Below are 22,336 nucleotides of genomic sequence, written 5' to 3'. Positions count from 1 at the left end.
GAATCCTGCATCAAATTTGACTAATGTGGTACAGATGTTGATCTCCCAGGACAACCATAGTGTGCAATGGCATTTAGCAGTGTTAAGTCAATTACTTGCTAATTTGCATATTTGATGAATTTTCATAATTAAGATGATGTGTTTAGAAATTCTGCAAAGTTTACAAAATCTAGTCCTGTAATAGTGTTCAAAGACATTTACCGGTATCATGATAATTAAGGTCTAATTTGCATATTTAATGAAATTTACTTATAAGCGTAATTAGTTAAGAAATACTGCATCAAATTTGATAACACGTCGTAGCATAGTTCCTAGAAAATGATGTACAGATGTAGATCTTTCAGTGTGGAATTTCACTTGTTGAATTTTTCAATGTAAACAGGCAAATTTGTTGCAATTTTTCTAAGATTTTTAGGTTTTTTTAAATTCAAAAAGCCATGGTTTTCAGGAAACAGAAACATTTTTACCTCACATTTGGAATAATATAATATAAAATCAATGAGAGGCTATCTTATAAAGATGAATCAGTTCATTTGCATATCTGTGTATGTATGTATGTCTGTCTGTATGTGTGTTTGTGTGCGTGTGTGTGTGCGTGTGTGTGTGTGTGTGTGTGTGTGTGTGTATGTATGTCAATTAAGATTACAAACTCCTAAACCGCAGCACCTACCATCTTAGCATTTCACGTACAGATGCACCAAGGGGTGTAGTTGAGAACATGTTCAAATGTCAGTGCCAAAAATATGCAAATTAGGGGAATAAAGGAAAAATGCGGCAGCTTGCTAAAACTCTGTAACCTTAGGTCATATTGGGTTGAAACGTGGTGTACGCAGGTTCCTTTAGGTATACTAAGTAAGTTACAGAGTAAGGAGTGTACAAATTGAGGTGAAACATGTATGTTTGCATTTTTGGGGTTATTAGTCCCCACGGACGAAGTCCGGGGGGACTTATAGATTGGGTCATGTCTGTCTGTCAGTCTGTCAGTGCGTCCGTCCGTGCATCTGTGCGTCAGTCCGTTAACGCAGATATCTCAGACATGCCGTGGTCAATTTCTTTCACACTTTGCACAAGGACAGTACCCTACCCCATACAGATGCACGTCGATTTGTTTCACAATGCGATCATTTTTGGCCGTGTTAGAGGACTTTTTAGTTTACAACTCCATAGACTCCCATGTATAAGGCAGCTCTCCATAGACTCCCATGTATAAAGCAGTTCTACATAGACTCCCATGTATAAGGCCAAGAAAAATAAAAATTTAGTTTCTCATCGTATTCATATTGCAAAAAGGATGGAGTGACACAGTTTTTAGTCCCCGGATGAAGTCAAGGGGGCTTATAGATTGGGTCATGTCAGTCCGTTCGTCCATCTGTTCGTCCATCCGTTCACGCAGATATCTCAGATATTTAGACAAAAATGTCACGTGACCTCAGTGACCTTTGACCTGAAATATACATATTTGTCAATAACTTAGTAACCACAAGTGCTACACCCTTCATATATGGTGTGATGGGACACCTTATAACGCCACATATTGTACCTCATTAATTATGCGCATATCTAATTTTGAGCGAGCCAATAGAGCTTGATGTCTGATTTTTGGTTAAAAGGGATAACTTAGCAATACAATTTTTTTGACAAATGTCATGAGACCTGAATGACCTTTGACCTCAAATATACATATTTGTCCATAACTCAGTAACCACAAGTGGTACACCCTTCATATTTGGTTAGTCTGGTTCCCTGACCCATTTCCCCGGTAGAGGGCGTGGGGAATATAGGGTCAGGTACCGGCTAATGTAAACATGGACGCTATTGGGTTAAAATAAAACAAGCTGTGATTGGATGAAAGTAACACCTGTAACTTTTCTTATGTTTCTTGGGTTTCGCACTTTCAGGCTCACTTGACACCAACTTCTTGTTTGTACCACAAAGCCGTGGAGGTAGAAAGAAAGACTTTTACCTCCATGATTTAGCCACTGTGATTTAGCACACCTCTTGATACTTTTAGAACGTCGACATGATGCCTGGCATTTTTCACGAAATTCGGACACCATTCTATCCATCGAAATCAATCGTCGTTCACAGTTCCAACAAAGTTTGCTTTCAATTACCTGTGATATCGCAGCAGTACTTGTGGCATGTATCGAACGTGCTCTGGTCATTGGGGTCACGCAACAGTCGGCGATGACCTCAATGACCCTAGCAGGCTAGCGCGATCGATACACGCCACAAGTGCTGCTGCGATATCACAGCCGGCCTTCAATCACTCTATTTCCCCGTACTTCTGGATTAATCCTTTCAGTTTATGTTTCCCGTCTCGTGTGCCGATGTTTTTGGTTCGGATACCAGTAGCCATATTAGTAGTAGTAGCCATAGTAGCCATATTTGGTGTAGCATGTTCTGTCAGGTGACTAAACTCCGTCATCTTGAACAAAATTCTGTTCAAGATGGCTACCCGGTACCTGACCCTATATTTCCCCACGCCCTCTATCGGGGAAATGGGTCAGGGAACCAGACTACATATTTGGTATGATGGGAGACCTTATGACGACACATACTGTACCTCATTAATTATGCACATATCTAATTTTGGGCAAGCGAATAGAGCTAGAGGTCTGATTTTGTTATGTAGGGATTAATTAGCAATACAATTTTTTTTGAAAATGTCACGTGACCTCGATGACCTTTGACCTTGGTTATACATACACACACACGCACACACAACATATAAATATATATATATATATTATATATATATATATATATATATATTATATATATATATATATATATATATATATTATATATATATATATATATATATATATATATATGCATAACTCAGTAACTGCAAGTTCTATACCCTCCAATTTTGATAGGATGTTAGACCTTCAGATGTCACATCTTGTACCTCATTTATTATGCACATAGTATTTCTTGGCTGGCCAATACAGCTAGAGGTCTTATCTTTTTCCCGATTTAGAACCACAACTTAGACATGCCTCATGTTTTCAAATTGGAACAACGACATAGACCTATGTGCCACTAGATCTCAGCATATACACCACAGTGATACTTCTTAATGACCCCATTCCCCTGCCCCATCAAGACTAATACTCCTTTTACAAGTGGGGACTATGTCATTGTCAATGACTTGTTTTTTTTTCAGTGTTTAGTCAAAAAATTTTCCCTGAGACGGCTTGTCCGATTGCTTTGAAAGTTGGTATCCATGTTCCATGGGATGACTATAGTCAAGTTTATCAAAATTGTAGTGAAATTCTCTTGTTGGTAATATTCGGGGATTTTCTCCAAATTTTGGGTCAAAAAAACTACTCATATGATATCTTTGATATTTGGTATAATGGTTCATAAGCTTTATCGAAATGTGATGTATTGAAAGTCTGATGATATCCACAATTTTGTATTTTGGGGAAAATTTTGTCATTTTTGGTTTAAATAATTGTTTCTCAAAAAGTACTCGTCTGATAACTTTGATATTCAGTAGACATATTCCCATGGATGATCTTAATTTAATATGTCAAATTATGATGACATATGTAATCAAGTATTTTTGCTGCTATTTTTGCTATTTTTGGTCAGGCTAGCCTGCAATGGTTGTCAAAGATGTCCTCCTCCATCAACACATATGTCACAAAAAGTTCTCTATATAACATAAGAGGCTCTAGCTTCAGAGAAATATCTTCATTTTGTGTTTTTGTGAAGTTTTTTTCGGAATTTTTGACGGGAAAAAATACAGAAATAATTCGTTGTATTGATTGGAAATTAGGTTTGCAAATCCCTACAAATGTTCTCATACATACATTGCATGTTAGAATGAGATAAACAATTCTGATATTTTTATTTTTTCTTTGTCGATCTTGGTAAAAATATCCCTACAACAATCACTTCCGATGCTGGTTGAAATTTGGCATGAAAGTTCCATTGAGTGCAGTACCATATATATTCAGATTGTGATGACGTGAATAAAATTAATAAATACTGTGAAAAAACTTGTTCTTATTTTATACCTTCAGGAACATAGAGTATACAATGTGGTTATTTAGTAAGCATTTTATATGGTAATTTAAAACTGTATTTGGTATTGAAATAGCAAAGCTGAAGGTGATTTTAGCAGGTTTGGTCTCCAAGAAGTATATTCCATAGGTTTTTTCGATTCTCTCTCTCTCTCTCTCTCTCTCTCTCTCTCTCTCTCTCTCTCTCTCTCTCTCGGGATGACGAGATCGATGTTTATGTGTATCAAGGTTGTAAATAGTTTACATATTTTACATTTTCTGCCATTTGAAATCATAATTTACATCAGAGACTTCCGAGTGCAAAGATAAGGAAAATACAAAATTTGACTTTATTTAATATAAATACAAAAGTTAACAATAACAAATGAAATCTAATCGAAGCCTTTTTTCTTAAACTTATCATTTAAAAAACTACGTAACTGCGCTTTGAACTGTGGCAAACTTTCGGTATTCCTATATAGATGAAGGAATACTATATCCGATTGTAGAAGTACGTTATACAAACTACATATCTTGCTGCTGTCTGAAAAGTTGGAATGTACAAATCAGCGTTGCCAGAACTCCGAGTATTGAAGTGATACATCTAAAAACGTGGAAACTGTAAATAATCACGTGAAAAATCATTCATTATTTTAAATGTCTGAACAGCGACAAAATAATTAATAAGTAAATCCATACATAGCCCATTGACGTGAAAGAAGGAAGCGAGAAGAAACCGTAACATGTACTACCAATATAACCCTCCCAGCTCTCTTCTCAAGTTTGTATAACAGTCGTTTATTTCCCATACTGTGATAGTACAACAATAAGTAAGTACAGTAGGAAATTAAAAGTTCCATTATTCCATCTTTCTCCTATTCCTCTTCTGTAAAAAGAATAATCTCAAGTGAGGTTCCATGAAAGGAAATAGACGCATTTCATTCTATAAATAAACCCATTGAGTCCTGACAGTTGAACAGATGAATGAAAACTCGTTGCTTGAGCCAACGTTACAGAAACATTGACGCTTTTATGGGCGAAAACATTGGGGCTATATCCTCCAACTTGAATAACGCAAGAAACGAAATATTATATTCGCCTTATCCCTTACACACAATGCGTATCTGAGGGTGTAAATCTTACATGAAAAAACGGAACAAAAGCCGTTTTATTGTACAAGTAAAATAGCAAGGTTGCTTGTCAACTCGAAAGAACGGAGACCATACTTTGTTTTTTTCTAACCCACTGACGACGCTCGGCTAAACGCATGACTAGACTCTGAGTGTATAGGTTTGAAAACCATTTAAAAGTGCAAATGGAAATTGTAACGGCCGGTTTACTGTGTATTGTGTTAAACGAAAGAAAGAAAAAGGGCAAGCGCGCCGAGTATCGAATCCGTGGAACTTTGCAGTCAGTCATTTCTAATGTAGCTATTCAATTAAAAAAATAAAATGAAGGGTAATTATCAAAATTTGATTTAAATATTTTAGGCGAGCAGATGAAGAGCATTTCAGCCTTTTTCTAAATATATTAAATTTGCCACAAGTTAAAGTGTGAGAAATAGGGAAAAGGACTGGTGAGGATGGTACATTGCGGCAAATCAGAATTTTGCTTGGAAAACTTCATTCAATATTTGAAAATCATATCTTTTCAAATGCTGCTTAGCTAACACCTGATTATTTTCTTACTTTCCAAAAGTCAACCATATCCTAATTTCTATTAGAGTTTAGGCGTGGTCTATTGGGAATTCCCTCCGGAACGTAAATAATGGACACCTCGAAACAGCCAATCAGATTGAACCAAACAGTGACGTTGACATATATCACTAATAATATCAACCAGTGTGGTGGCTATCAGGTGTGCTTGGATCTAGTGTGGTGTCATCCGTTTTGACTACAAGTCTGACCTCCCGCAAGTCAATTAATGTTTCAACTTTCGCAGACTTGATTTTTTGGTGGATATTACCGCTCAGTAGATGATAACAGCGGAGTGTTGGCATCTCAATTTCGACAGCCAACGGTTCAACGTAAACCGGGAGGAGCAGCAGGAACTCAGTCAAGGTGAACATCTTTACAGTCCCGATGTTAAATATCTTGACCGTCATGGCATTTCAAGATAGGAAAACTTCCTGTGGCTGAATAAAATTATTTAAATTAATGTTCTTGGAAACGGTAGCCGACTGGTTTTGTGTGAGGCCTAGCAGCTAGGCGATGTTGTTGCCGTGAGTGTGTGGGGGTTCGAATCCCATTTGGGTTATAGTAAAAAAATATATTTCTAAAATATGTACAATTTATTAGTTCCCTCATCACAGTAATAGGGTACGAAAGGAGCGCTAGTATTTTAACGAAATGATAGACCGCGGCCCGTTGATCAACTTCATATATTAATTTTGCACCGGAGAAGTTGCATGAGCATACCGGTGGCGAAAATGAACAATTCAATCATGTCAATCCTTTCATTTATATCGGATATACTTCCAATATGTACACTGTCGGGAATAGGCTGATTCATAATTAGGTGTCGAAGAGCCAGGAATGTACAGTGAAACATTCATGAAATTGTGATTAGCTTAATCGTAATATTCGCGGGAATGCTTAGACATCAATCTAGTTGTCATGATAACTCGTCTCGTGCTCCGCCTCTTCTTAGCATAGACCACGCCTAAACTCAAATAGGAAGTCGGAAAATGGCAAATTGGAAATAAGGTCCCACCTGCAGTTTTGAAAGGTGATCGGCATCACACAAAGTTATCTAACATCAATGAAAATAGGCACTTTTCTAAGATAACTATCATTTACAATGACATTTGTATATGAAAATACTGACTGTCCGCAAAGTACCATCTTCACAAGAGTTTTTACCAATTTCTCAAAGTTTCACCGGCGTTGAAAACTTGTTCATTTCGAAAAGGGCCAAAGCGCGCTTCATCAACGTGAAGAAACGTTTGAAAATTGATGATTAGCCTAATTTCTAATTTCTATTTGTATAGATTATATCGCCTTTTCTACGACAAATGCGACATTGCAGACGCTCGACAGCATGACTCATTATCAAAGAAGCTGGTCAACCATATAACTTACCGGTCGATCGGTTAATCAATGAATGCTACCCGAGATGGGAAAGATGTCATCTCACATATTCTTAAATCTGTTTATGAAATGGTTTATTTCAGAGGCCGAACATCGCCCTAGTCGTAGAACGGAGTCATATTCGGCACACCATGGGTATTCCTGTTCCTATCCCTTCCATTCCCTCATTTGACATGATCAACCCACCTTTATAATTTCCAGTTGTACGGAATTGAGTATGTTTTCAGCCCCTGTCAGGATCAAACTAAATTTTTGGACACAAAAAGAAGAAAATGCTGTTTGCAACGACAGTTTGCTCATACGACATTAAGACTACAGCGAAAATACTTTCTTATTTTAGAATTTTTTATTACTATTAGGATTATGTTTGTACAATTGCCTATTAGTTATGTCATCAACTTGGTTCAGCAAACTAGCACAATAACAACATAAAAAACAAATGACAAAATTTTAAAGTCATAGAGCGATCACTCCCTACGTTTATTTGTATACCAATTGATCAACTTGGCTTTTCCTTAAACAACTTAGGTTTGCCACCCAGTAAGGCTATATTTTGGGAAAATGTAAACAAATCTTGTGGCTTTTTTTATTAATTCTTTTCTTGTTCGAACTCAATTTCATATTTCTTGAGCCATAACATTAATATCTCAGAAAAACTGTCATAGACCAAACCTGCATGTACACTTTAAAATTAAATTTCAAGCTATTGAGTGCTGTTGTTTCAGAGAAAACAGACACTGAGCAGGTAAGGAAACACTGAACAGCTAATACCGATCCGTGTACCACCTTCCGCAATGTTTATGATTTTATAGAGAAGTTTCATCTTTTGGTGCACGGCACTCTGATCTGAGGCTTCTTGATGTTTTCGTTGTTTTACTGCAAAACAGCTGTACATGTATTTTCCTAATTTGTTCAGTGTCTGTCTCTCTGTCCATCGTCGATGTTGCATTCTCATTGTCATTGTTTGAGTAAATTGCAAATGAAATATATATTGGAGAGCCGATTCATGACGTATGAGTGGTATTTAGGAAATTTAAAGCGCAGTGGTCGTCGCGCTGCCCGTGCGCGATTTTTTTGTTGATAAACATAAATGTTTGTAAACATAAGTCTTGCCAACTTCAATTGGAGTGAGATGGGGCGGTCCCTCACTTTGTTAACGCCTTTGTAAGACTCAACATCATGCACTAGTAAAATATTAAGATCGGAAACGAACTTCAGTGGTGTATTTCTATCTATAAACTCATGTAAGGCTACGAACATTGAGAGACTCTGCACATTATGTCGCCGAGTTTACTGCACGCAGTCACAGTGAACAAATGGGTTTGATCACGCGGTCACGCTGGTTGTACACAATGCTATGTACAGCACGGTAAAAATACATCACTAAAATGATCAACACTGTATATATATGAAGACCAGGAACAAGCACAATGCCTAAACACAAAAATTACACTCAAGACCATGATCGGCAAGCCAGAGCAGCACAAGGGAGGTGTTGTTGCTTCGATAATGGAGAAGGTCACCGCGTTGACGTTTACTCAGCTCCATGGCTCGAGCGAGGCCCATTCAACTGATTCAAGGAAATCATGATCAAATGTGATCTCAATCCAGCGTGTAATTACTGTTCAATATTCAGAAGATATTTAATTGACCTTTTATTGCGTGTTAGATTTGGAAAGGTGGTATGCTTGTGACAAATCAGCCGCCATATTATCGACAATATCGCAAACATACCAATCAACCCGTAACCTCATGCGGCATTCTCGGATATGTTGTCAACGGGGGGGGGGGGGGGGGGGGGGGGGGGACCCCTCAGGAGCATGCGCAGTGCGACGACCACTGCGCTTTAATTCAGTTCCACTTGTTGTTCTTGATAAAGATGCCATTTCTTTAAATACGCGGTTTACTTTGATGATTTTATCCTCTTCAAGTTAATCACTGTCACAGAGCAATAATACAATAATATCCTTTTCAAAAGCTGCTCTATGTCACAAATTTTGATGAAACTATCAGTGTTTTCTGACAAAATATGCCTTATTGAAAATGCTCTTCCTGATAATATAAGGGCATCGATACTTAAGAACCAATTTATGCACTTACTGTCGGAAGGCTATCTGTTTCACAATTTACCGATGTATAAGTTAGTTGCTGTGTTTGTATTTGCGTACTATATGAAGTGTTTTTGTTAATAATACGCATGTGGCGAGTGCTCGGTGAGCTTCACAGTGCCATGCCTTCGCGAGGTTAAATAGCTCCGTACGAAGGTTACAGAATTTACCTAGGATCGAGGGTTTTGATCGAAGAAGAAAGAATGACGTTTGGGGAATTTTCTGTTATTTGAATAATCTAAAAAAGGTTCTATATAGAGGCTACAGGGCACTATACAAGTGACAATTTTTCAAATTAAATATGTTCGAGTAATTTTGTAAACATTTTTAACAACACTCTGTAACTTTTTGTTGTATTACTTGAATTAACATCATGCAAACGCAGCTACATTCTTAAACCCCCTCTCCCTCCAATTTTCAAGAAAATTAAATTCTCCACACTTGGTTAAACTTTGCTAAAAAGTGACCATCTTACAGCCCCTTACACCTCGCTACACTTCGTTACGTTCGCTACACCCCCTTCTCCAATTTTCACAAAATTTTACTCCTAGACTTGGTTACACCTCGCTACATGTTCTTAACTACGCTACAAGATTGGTGTCTCTCTGGCGAGTAAAAAGTGACCATCTTACAGCCCCTTACACCTCGCTACACTTCGTTACGCTCGCTACACCCCCTTCTCCAATTTTCACAAAATTTTACTCCTCGACTTGGTTACACCTCGCTACATGTTCTTAACTACGCTACAAGATTGGTGTCTCTCTGGCGAGTAAAAAGTGACCATCTTACAGCCCCTTACACCTCGCTACACTTCGTTACGCTCGCTACACCCCCTTCTCCAATTTTCACAAAATTTTACTCCTAGACTTGGTTACACCTCGCTACATGTTCTTAACTACGCTACAAGATTGGTTTCTCTCTGGCGAGTAAAAGTGACCATCTTACAGCCCCTTACACCTCGCTACACTTCGTTACGCTCGCTACACCCCCTTCTCCAATTTTCACAAAATTTTACTCCTAGACTTGGTTACACCTCGCTACATGTTCTTAACTACGCTACAAGATTGGTGTCTCTCTGGCGAGTAAAAAGTGACCATCTTACAGCCCCTTACACCTCGCTACACTTCGTTACGCTCGCTACACCCCCTTCTCCAATTTTCACAAAATTTTACTCCTAGACTTGGTTACACCTCGCTACATGTTCTTAACTACGCTACAAGATTGGTGTCTCTCTGGCGAGTAAAAAGTGACCATCTTACAGCCCCTTACACCTCGCTACACTTCGTTACGCTCGCTACACCCCCTTCTCCAATTTTCACAAAATTTTACTCCTAGACTTGGTTACACCTCGCTACACGTTCTTAACTACGCTACAAGATTGGTGTCTCTCTGGCGAGTAACGACGCGACTGCTCTTTTACAACTTTACTGATGTGTTCCATACTGAATATCTACATGCATCACCTCAACATATCTTGAAAATTATCATGTTTTAGCTTTCATCCATCGCCAACGTACCCTAGTATAGTTTTTATATTATTCGTAGGGGTCACTGGTCCTTCAAACAAAGTTCAGGTGACCCTCTCTCTTTCGCTACTCTAAACTTTCTTTCTCTTATGAAAGGAATAATTATTCACGATATGTAAATCGATGGGAAGTCGAACTGTTCCATACCAGACACTCTATGTGAAAATAGTCCCATCTTAAACAGGCTGCGCATTGATATATTTCTCTGTAATTAGACTTCTTTTCCTAGCCTTCGCTACACTCGCAACACCTAAATACGTAGCGAGGGGGTATGTCTATAAAAAGTTGCACCTCGGATCTTGCAGTGTATAAGACACACCAGTCAAAACAAAATTTACCGAAGTAAAGAAACATAGAACAAACAAACCGAACCACCAAACGGACTCACAACGTGACCAAAATTAATATACTTGCCTCGCTAATCGAAAAGCAAGACCACTAAAATGCATTAAAATAAATTTTCACAAACACAAACTAAGGAATGAATCTACACTGCGACTGATGAGAAATCACACTCGGGTTTCGAAACGCAAGCGTCAAAGGGCACTCTATCAACTTTTGTAACAACATAGGTCCGGCTGCGTCTCGCCATAAGCTTTCCCCACACAAACAAACATTACCGTACACACTAATCCAAACTTCTCTACAAATATCCAAAGCGAAACAAACATTTTTATTAACACACACAATGGGATAAGAATGTAGGAACACATTTTCGAAATGAATCAAACACAAACTCGACACAAAAACATTTAGATAGTTAGGTGAGGAGCCTCTTTCACATTTTTACATCTCGCTCTACTGTCTATGATTCTAAAAATAAAGTCATCTGCCACTTTTTCTGTATACGCGGTTGGCAAAACTCATCTCTTAAATCGAAAGTCGGGTGATTCCATGGTTCTTTGGGGCACTTAAGTGTACGTCGAGCTTAAGGAATGTGGTTACATTCGATTTCTCCTAGGGCAAATGCACGTAATTCATGCTGTTGGAAATACTGGCCGCTCATAAACAAGACAATAAACTCAATATCTGTGCATCTTTACTTTTATTGTCAAAGTACCACCGACACCCACAAAAAACCAAATGGTTCAGTCCAGGTATTTGCAACTCTGCCATCCGACTGGTCAACAGGAAATCAACCATAGGTGTCTTTTGGCACGCGTATACGCCAGTCACCTCGGCGACGGTAATCTGCACCACTTATCACCATCGGGAAGGTACTCCTCCCCCTATACCACTGCGATCCCGCCTCAAGGCAATACGTCAATCGAACAAGCATTGCTATTGTAATTTCCTGCATAAAATTAACAGCGAGGTCAACCGGTCAAAACGTCTTGGCATTTTCGGCATGTTATGCGACAATCTGAGACGGCCCCTAACTTTATTTTTTTTAATTCTACGCTGTGTTCTATGGTAACGTCAGTAGTAGCTGCCATTTCCGTTCCATAAAGTACGAAGAAATTATTAATAGTTGCTTGTCAACGAAGCATTATGATATCAAGTGGTTTTTTAAAGAAATGCATTTCAAATGTAAAGTTTAATTCATTTTCCAACTCTGATAACGAAGAATGTACCCGCCCATAGTGGGTGCTTTGAACAGTTAATTGCAGGACATTTAAATATAATTAGCAGTAAAACGCTACATTGCAGGTAAATGTCCTGAAAAATAGCAACACTTTGCTACTAAAACCAATGTATTCGCGTGGAGCATTTCCTTATGAAGTGAGCTTGGGGTTTTCCACGAGGCCAAGTCATTGATATTTCTTGTTTCAATATAATCGCTGAAACCGCTTGTTGCAATTTTATTAATTGATACTGGTTGAAGTAATCAGGAGATGATATTTTATGGTAGAAAATGTCTCTAAAATACCTATATCCCAACTGCCTACATACAACAGCAGCGTCTCTGGCATCAAATTCGTCGTCGCATACTGTGTTCCATTCGCCGTTGAAGTAAACTTCTAACCGTCCTTCGAATTCTTCCTCACCGTTGGCAAGGCGGATGCCTCCCTCTATAAAAGAATCATTTCAGAATTGTGCAATATTTGACATAAGGCTGCAGTGGCAAGGAATATAAAATTTACCCAAGCTTCATATTATTACGCTTTTTCGAGCTTTAAAAACTACTGAGAGAGATTACAATTGAGTAAGCTTTACCCTCCTTTAAGGAAATACGCACATCGAAAACGGAAAGTCTTAAACTTTTGCTCAAACTTTCCTTAACCAAACTTTAATATGCTCCCATACGAAATGCAGAACAAAAATCAGGGGTCGTCGAGCTTGCAAAGTTTGGCACTAAGTTACAGAAACAAATTAACTGACAATTATTAAAATTCGAAATTGACAATGATGCCATTCATATGTTGACTTTATCGGGAAAAACAATTTCCGAGTTTTATCATACAAAGACGCCTAAAGTGTTCTTACCCAGAGAGCGTAAAATGAGCCCCCTCAAGTGGAAGACTAGATAAGCATTTTAAAAAAAGACAACTGAAATAGCCGTCCACGTGGCACATTCAATACAAACTAATAATAAAAACAAATGGCTACATCCTTTGAACCCAGTTAATGTATCGATGTGTATGAAATAATGTTACTCTACCTAAAGTATCACAAATAATGCCAACATCTTCACTGTGACCGCAATTGTGGGTACCCCAGCCTCGGTGGCTGCACATAACTAATGAAATTTCTCGACCTTGACACTCAACGTCATCCAACCATATAGTGCCAGATCCTTGCCCATACGAACGAGTACTACTGCTGCTCGATAGGCTGCTTTGCCTGAATGAGGAAAAAAATTACCAACAGAAACAAACATTTACCAATTTATGCAATTAATTTTCTCGGCACCAAACACAAACGATCTATCCATCCATCCACACACAAGGACACGACAAACACAAAGCAACGAGAAAACTGACGCAAAAAAAACAAACAAACAAGCAGACAGACTGACACTGCCTACGCAAACACATGCATGTATCCATACATTCATACATTCATACACCCATACATACATACATACATACATGCATACGTACCTACCTACCTACCTACCTACCTACATACATACATACATACATACATACATACATACATACATACATACATACATACATACATACATACATACATACATACATACATACATACATACATACATACATACATACATACATACATACATACATACATACATACATACATACATACATACATACATACATACATACATACATACATACATCACATACATACATACATACATACATACATACATACATACATACATACATACATACATACATACATACATACATACATACATCCATCCATCCATCCATCCATCCATCCATCCATCCATCCATCCATCCATCCATCCATCCATCCATACATATATACATACATACATACATACATACATACATACAACGTGATTAGGTAGAAGACAAATATAAAGAGATTTGAGATGATACAAAAAATTGGGAAAAATCAAACTTTAAGTTTAATATCTTTGGCTCAATATATGTTTTCTCATGTAATAAGGGAATAAGAAAATTACAGTCCCACAGGGAGGTAGGATTTAAAATATTCATTGGGATTGAGAGGAATAAATGCATGACGATTGTAATCGCGATTCCTTTAGCGACCTCAAATTATTAAATCACATTTGAACAAATATATCCCTTCATATCACAACCGTATTTGCTCCAAAATGTTTTGGAAGGAATAGTTTAATAAAACTGGACACACGTTAGTCATGCCTGCTTCTCAGGATAGCTCATTAAAAACACAAACGATATTGAATTGTAGTGGCAGATACAACGAGGTGTACATTTATTCATGTACATATAGACACAGACAGATAGAACGGAGACTTCGATACGACATGGTTCCCTGAATGGAAACACGTTTCTTAAAGATGAATATACATTTTTGACTCGAGGAACCGAACTGACAGAGGACATTGACTTTTATAGCATTTGCTTTTTTCAATAACCTACCAGAAACCTAACTCTCTGCAGACAACATCTGCATCCACGCTAGTGAAGTAATCATCACAGACAGTCCCCCAGATACCATCGTGGTAGATTTCCAGTCGTCCACTTTCAGGGGTACTGCCCCCGACAAGGCGAACATTGCTGTCCTGTGGGGCTAAACGAGATACATTTTCAAGGTTTTTTCTTCTTCCAGATATTTATCATTTGACCTACAATTTGCAATATATACCAGGTTTGTGGGTATTGTTTTTGCAAAACGAAACGGAATTTAGTGCATTAAGATGACATGTTGCACTCCGGGGGAAATATTTTAGCACTCTAACTTTTTTTTTTGACGGCTTGGTCACGTCAAAGTCTGTGTTCTGTGTTGAAATATCCTCTACCGGTGAATAAACATACAACGATGCTGCATTACGTAACAATCAAAGGATACTGTAACACTTTACCTCGGTAATACTCGTTTCGTTCAATGTCGTCAGTTCGTTGTTTTTTATTTTTGTTTTTGTTTTTGTTTTGTTTTGTTTTTTTGCTTCTTTCTGATAGCGAAGCTTTCGATTACCACATGCAGCTAACTTTTTAGTAACCTTGTCACTAAAAATACCGTTGAACCATTTCCTTTCGAAATCGGGAAGAAAAGTCAACGGTCACCATGCTATCTGTGCCAGTGAAAAATATTTTCCTGTGTTCACTGAAATGTCAAATTCAAAATTGATGCTATTCCTGTGGTAACTTCATCGGGTAAAATCACACTTTTGATTTTAACAAATTTAGCCGGCGAAAACTTTATTCAATGCGTAATCTTCAAAATGACTATGCACAAGTGATAGACAACAAGGATGTTATAAAAATGTTTGTCATTCTGAATATCTGTACCCGAGGCGCATTGTACTCAATAATTTTGTCATCATTTACATTGAGAGCACGACACCCCAGCGTCCTCGTTGTGGCCACAATTGTGATACCCCAGTGTAGTCTGCAAAGTCAACTTGTCAAATTAGGTTCATTGCCGTTGCAAGAAAATCCATCAAGCCATATTGGACCACTCCCTTGTCCAAAGCGAGCCAAAGTTGCTCCTACTGATCTGGAAACAACAACAAAGTACACAGAATATGGTTATTCCATAATGTGACAAATCATGTCGAGAACCTTTCAGTGATTGGCTATCCACAGTCTGCAAAGTAAACCGTCGGTAGACATCATTTACTGTTCTTGATTTGAAAATCATTAAAGGACAAAGTATTCTTTCGTAACGTTTTTCATGAATGTTTGTTTGGCATGAAAAGTATTTTATGATGTTTGACTTCATAAAACATGCTGAAATACTGGTCAATTGTGCACATCCTCAATTCTGCTTGTCGCCAGACGAGATTAAACGTTCAGTTGAACATTTTAAGTCTGTACTAGGAAATCTAGCTCCGTGTACAACTCTGACCATGCATAGCTGAACACACACTGTTACATAAAGTTTGAACCTAATGCAAGCTTTTGTAATGGAATACTAATTGGAGGCGCTTTTCATATAGATAAGGATACCAGCTTTTGCGTACATTGCGACAAGTTTATTTGTGTTGGTAAAGCAGCAAGGGGGTAATTTTCGTTTCGCTTCGACTAAGTTTGTGTGTGATGTGTGACAACAAGCGTACGGGCGTGAGTGCTTCGCGAACTCTACAGTGTGTCAAGGGGTCCGCAGACAGAAAATGTAACAACTTAGTTCGGTTATTGAACCAATTTTGTTTGAGATTGGGGATTTGGCCCAGCGGCTTTCTCTGTGACTTCTCAAATAGGTGACTGTGTGACGTACATTGTGAGTTCGAACCCGTTAGAAACCAACGTATTTGACACTTTTTGCAGTCATGCATTGTCTTCATTGTTGTACCCTGAGTGACTTTACGCAAGTATTCCAAATCACAAGAGGGTAAAAAAGGAGCGACCTTGTCCCTTTAAGTTTGCATGCTATGGTCATATTTATAAATACGGAAGCTGAAAGTGGAATTGAGTTGCCTCAGACTGTCCTGGATGAAACACGAATCATTGACCCTCTATTCAAGAAGAAACCATGACTTTAGCTGTGGGTATCGCGACTATTTCATAGCGCTATATCAAACACAATTTCCGACTGATTGTTTTCTGGCTCAATTCTATACTAAACAAACATCACATGAGTGTTGACCACAATGTGCCATCAACTTCAGTGCACACACTTACGTAAATCCGAGCTGTCGACAGACGACCAATGCAGCATTCTCGTTAAAGTTGTCATCGCATACAGTACCCCACTCATTGTTGTGATAAATTTCAACACGCCCTTCATGTGAAGACACACCATCGGCTAAGCGAATGGGTATCTCTGTGAAGAAGAGTAACATGATCACGAAATGTTAAGCCATAGATATCTGTATGTGAACAAGGTATATGAATGCAGAATATCTACTGTGGCAGTAGTTTACCATGCGGACAGTCGACTTTTCGCCTCCGAACAAGAAGTGTGGGTCAATGATCGTAAACCAGAGGGCAAACGATACTCATATAAGTAGTGTGTCCTAGGACTGTTGTGTCCGTTGTCCGATGAGCAGTTCATATGCTTCCTCGTTGGCGGATATATATGAATCATTATCGACTGTAAAAATTGCAACTATCAAAAACATCTAAATTGCTGTAATGTAAATTGATAATTCTCTTAGTGTATACAAAACGAACCATGGCACTTTTATGAGAGAATTAATGTACTAAGTACATGTATGGATTTGAGAAAGCCTTCCCATGAATATTTTCGGTTTACTTGGTGACGGTCTGTTTATGGTGATTTAACATTTTCTTTCTGCCTTTTGTTCAGTAAGCATTGAAGTAAAAATATTAGGACTGACATCATTACCAATTTGATCTAATCCTTTGATTCTTGAAACAGGCAATTTTGAACCATAAGTGGAAACAGTTCCATTATGTCCTGCATGCAACGTCACCCATAAATTTCATTTCTGTGATACTTCTATCGTATGGTGGCAAGACCGAACAGAAAAGAAGGCCCTGACGGTTGCGACAATTATTTCTCTCAATGTCGTTCAATTAAACAATTGTTTAACATTCAAGTGAACATTTTACTCAACAAATAATTACTGAAAATGGGCCGAAAATCGTTTCGTAAATGCATGTGCGTTACCAGCAACTAAACATCTGCTAACTATAGTTTACATCATGACAGGGTATTTTTCAGATTCATGCAAAAAATTGCGAAAATGCGTGCTGCCGTAGCAAACACGGCAAAGGTTGCAAAACTACCTTAGATCATCACATGCCTAATCGTCAAAAATGCTTCTGGATATATTAGTGACACACAAGTGACATAACACCACACTCGATATATTCTAAACCTTATGATATGCCACTATTTTCCTCTGCATGAACGCTTATTGTTTAATTGATAGTTTAACTGGAATAGAATGTGGTAAGATGACATAGCATACGTAATAAAAAAAACACAGATTTACCGTTTTCGCAGTCGATGTGTACAACTTCTGAGTGGACACAATTGTGTTCTCCCCATCCGTTGTGTGCACATTGTGTCAGTTTGATTTCGTTACCCGTACATCGTACATCATCTAGCCAGATGCTACCAGTGTCATGATGGTATATGTACCCAGGGCGTCCACTCCTGAACGGTATATATATATATATATATATATATATATATATATATATATATATATATATATATATATATATATATATATATATATATATATATATATATCAAAGAAAATAGATCTTTGTATATATGTTTGTATATATAACACAATACATTAATTGGTTTAAGTAAGTATACGTATACGAATACACATTTAGTACATATATAACGTATATTCTTCAGAATTTATTTGATAGCTTAGTGGTTATTAGTTCAGCAAATAACAAAGACAAAATACAAATCATTTGAAATCAGAGAAATAAAATGAATCACGAGGAAGTATGAAAAGAGAGAGCGAACCCGTATCCTAGTTGTCGGCACACTACTGCTGTTGCCTTCATATCGAAATTGTCGTCGCATACTGTGCCCCATTGGCCCAGGTGATAAACCTCCAAGAGATTTTCTCTCAGCCTCACATCACCTTCGTCTTGATCAAGAGTGAGAAAAAAGTGATTCCAGTTTAGTTTCGCTACTACAGCGAACTTCACTGGTCATCGGAATTGGAATCGAATAACTGTGAGGCAGTAACTATACGAACATTATAATTATAAGGATAGGTAACGTCGTTTCTAGCACAGTCACGCCGAAGTCTTTCACTACATCACTATGAAGAAAAAAACCTGACATAAATCGATGATAAAATTTTGTCCGTTTTCGAACGACTGCAGTTCTAGTTATGTGTTACATGAATATTTTAGACTCAATGCTAACTACATCTTTTCACTTCAAAAGGTAGCAGAGTTCATCCTCCTATCAGGTGGCATTTTAAACTATTGCTTTTCACTTAAACAAGCAAAGGTCCCTGACTCACTTGGTGTCGATGTGCAGGAGACGCTGACATCCTGATAGTGACCGCAGCTATTTTTTCTGTTTTCTGAAAATCCACATTCAAAAATGGACTCTTCATTTCCGGTGCAACGAATATTGTCAAACCAGACCGGTCCACTTCCTTCTCCGTATTTGGCATCATAATAGACAGTACCACCACTGAGTGAAAGTGTGAATGAGAGAGAGAGGGGGGAGTGGGAGGGACGGAGGGAGAGGGGGAGGGAGTGAGGGAGAGACAGACAGATAGAGAAGAGGACAAATAGTAACATATCATGGTAATTATAGGGGCTTGTTTTCCATGCTCTCCTTCCTCTATTACGACAGGAGTGGCTTGGATTAACTGGGAAATGATTCATTACAACCTTTTGGAAAACGCAGTTCGTCAGCAAAGTCCCCTTTCGCAAGCTAAAGTTTTGAACTTTTTGTTGTCGTTCTGTTTACTTAAATTATCCGCGTAAATCAGTCTTTTAATTAGAAATATAAGTTTGCAGTCACGAAAGGTTGCTGTGTTGACAAGTCCATCTGTGAGAATATACTAGTATGGCCAAATAAAATTTGTTAATGATGATATTTTAAAATTTATCATCTAAAACCGATCTCAGTGTAGACAATGATACCCATAAAAGTGTATGTAAAAGTTGACAGAAGTTTACATTTGTCAGTAAGAATACAAGACGTAATAGCTGCAAGATAGAGGGCAAGTTAGTGTGATCGGAGTTTATGTGTATTTTTGCCAAAACATTTAACCAGATTTATCTTTATGTCAATCAAAAGACGGTAAAGCACTTTCCAGAATTCCAAGCCGAAGTGCCAAATTTTATCTGTTTTCGAAAAAAAGTCTCGATTTGTGCGAAAACAAAAATAATCCATCAAAATATATTGATACAAAGTTGGATATACGGCGCGCCAAATGTTTCAAAAATATTTATCGTCATAGAGTAAAAATAAACTGTCAATTTTTTTCTAAATAAAATCTTAAACGTGTATGAATAATAAAGAAAAAATTCTTTCGTCTATATCATTGCATTTTATATAATGTACTTTTTCATAAAAATTCATTGAAAATATGTGTCATTAAATATTTGAATGTGTCTGTACAGATAAAGATGACGTGAAGCCGTCTTTCTCGATTGAAATAAAAATTCACGGAATTACAGAAGAAAATAAACGAGAAAAGTATTATCGCAAAAAAGGGCAGAATGTTACGTAATATTCAAATGTGCAATACTCTTTAAACCGTAATGAGAAGATAAACTGTTTCAAAAAATTGGAAATACCACACTCCCATACTTATGACGTACATACACGTGTATTGATATAAAGGTGCAATGAATGCTAATTATAAGGGAAAAAAAGCAAAACAAAGATCAAGCACACACAAAAAAATATTGAAATGATTAAAACCAAAACCCAAAATAGTACTTTCACTACTACAAAAAACAAAACGAACCACCATCAGGTCTGACTAAAAAAAGAGAGGATCACAATTGAAAAGTCGACCGAGATCGCGCTGGCGTTGAGGCTGAAAAGAAACCAAAACGAGGTCAGCTTGAAAAACAAAACAAAACGAGGTTACAAAAAAGACAAAAACAAAAAGAGGTTATCAAAAAAATCTCAGTAGAAAAAAAAAAAGAGGCCCGTTCGAGAAAGAAAAACAGAGTGGGACACCCCGCAGAAAAAACCCAACATGTAAATTGAATAATTCTCAACGTCATGATTGTTAGAGTTTAATGCCAGAGGGTTTTGGATCATCACACTCGGATGTAGGACAAGATAATTTTGGGTATTTCAGAGATAACTCTCAGCTTCTAGTCTTCAATATCATCTCATGGACGTCCAAGTTACCGACACGCCCCATTCTATATTAAACAGTTACAAGTGGACAAAACACTCGTGTGTGGTTCGTCGGCTGCCAGCGGTCCCCTCGCTCATGGCGTGCCTCAATGTACACTTGAGGTGGTAAGCCAGCGGCCGGCGGTCCCGTCGCTAGTACAGTACACGCCGACGACCAGCGATTCCCTCGCTGTACAGTGTAGGGCCGCCTCTCCCAAACCATAGACAGTCTGTGCCCGAACCATGGAGTCCTACCCCAACAAAACGATGGCTAGCCGCTAGCCCACGGTTATGTGTGGTTCGATACATACCGTGTGGTTATACGTGTGCCATGGGTATGCAGTTATACGGCCTGGCCGTGTAACGCCAGTAACTCACAGCCCTGCAACCAAGAGCTGTGTATAGGTTACTGCACAAATATCGTAGCACCATATATTGGACTGTGTGGAAATAAAACTTTCGGCAATGGGGATCGACATGTCTTGTATGTGCCGATCAAGCCCTGCAAGTATAGTGTGAGTATCTGGCGTTGCGAAGGCCGGACACTCTCGCCATACTCGTAAGGCTTGTGCGGTCTGAGGGATCGCGGTTGCATCATAGTGCATGTATCTACTTGCGTCGCTCGTCTTGTCGAACACGGAAAACGATGGACGTTCTCTCAACAAGCGGCAGATTTCTTCAAAACTATTCATTTTTAATGATTTGGGTGATCTTTGAGGATAGACGAGGAACCAAGCAACGAGGTTGTTTATTATCATGGTATTTGAATTCATTCCATTGTAGAAATCCACGGTTGTGAGCATAGGCGTACGGAACGTTTCGTAGATCGTCGTCGGATGGGAAGTGACTGACACTGTGAGGCCGAAGGCCGAACCTCGGTACTGTATAAGAATACAAGGTATGTCACGGAAAAATCGACCGGTGGCCCGAAACAAACGAAATAAAGCATCTACCTCAAAAAAATTACATCGACCGGTCGGAAATACCTTCAAACTTTCAAATCTTTACTCTGGTTACAGAATTCTTTCTAATCTGCCAGTTATGGGCGATAATTGACTGTCCGGCGAATACTCGCACTTGCATTGCCACCCCGCCATTTTGAATAGCTGTTTTCTCCTGAAAGCCTTGCCAGTGGACGAGTGACCCCGTGACCCCACAACCGCTAAATTCAACCGTTAACCGTTAGGTAAATTTCATACTGTCAGTGAATACAACTTCAGCTATCTGGCAACAAGGCAATCAACGCAAAC

The 22,336-nt window shown here is 38.3% G+C and overlaps 1 protein-coding gene across 1 annotated transcript in view; it reads right to left on the bottom strand.

The window, feature by feature from the left end:
* LOC139129298 (scavenger receptor cysteine-rich domain-containing protein DMBT1-like) overlaps window positions 1-21,331 on the bottom strand; it is a 43,466-nt gene extending 22,135 nt beyond the window's left edge. The window contains exons 1-9 of the mRNA XM_070694935.1: window positions 21,252-21,331; window positions 19,237-19,412; window positions 18,726-18,852; window positions 18,229-18,392; window positions 16,949-17,090; window positions 15,730-15,824; window positions 14,747-14,897; window positions 13,342-13,523; window positions 12,610-12,751 (exon numbers count right to left, since the gene is read on the bottom strand). Coding sequence (XP_070551036.1) covers window positions 12,610-12,751; window positions 13,342-13,523; window positions 14,747-14,897; window positions 15,730-15,824; window positions 16,949-17,090; window positions 18,229-18,392; window positions 18,726-18,852; window positions 19,237-19,412; window positions 21,252-21,331 — 1,259 coding nt within the window. The remainder of the gene's footprint in view (window positions 1-12,609; window positions 12,752-13,341; window positions 13,524-14,746; window positions 14,898-15,729; window positions 15,825-16,948; window positions 17,091-18,228; window positions 18,393-18,725; window positions 18,853-19,236; window positions 19,413-21,251) is intronic.
* Between the last annotated feature and the right edge of the window lie 1,005 nt (window positions 21,332-22,336).

The sequence above is a fragment of the Ptychodera flava genome, chromosome 3 (assembly GCF_041260155.1).
Source record: "Ptychodera flava strain L36383 chromosome 3, AS_Pfla_20210202, whole genome shotgun sequence".
NCBI lineage: Eukaryota > Metazoa > Hemichordata > Enteropneusta > Ptychoderidae > Ptychodera > Ptychodera flava.
The sequence above is the reverse complement of the archived record's forward strand: the minus strand, read 5'-3'. Positions and strand labels throughout refer to the sequence as shown.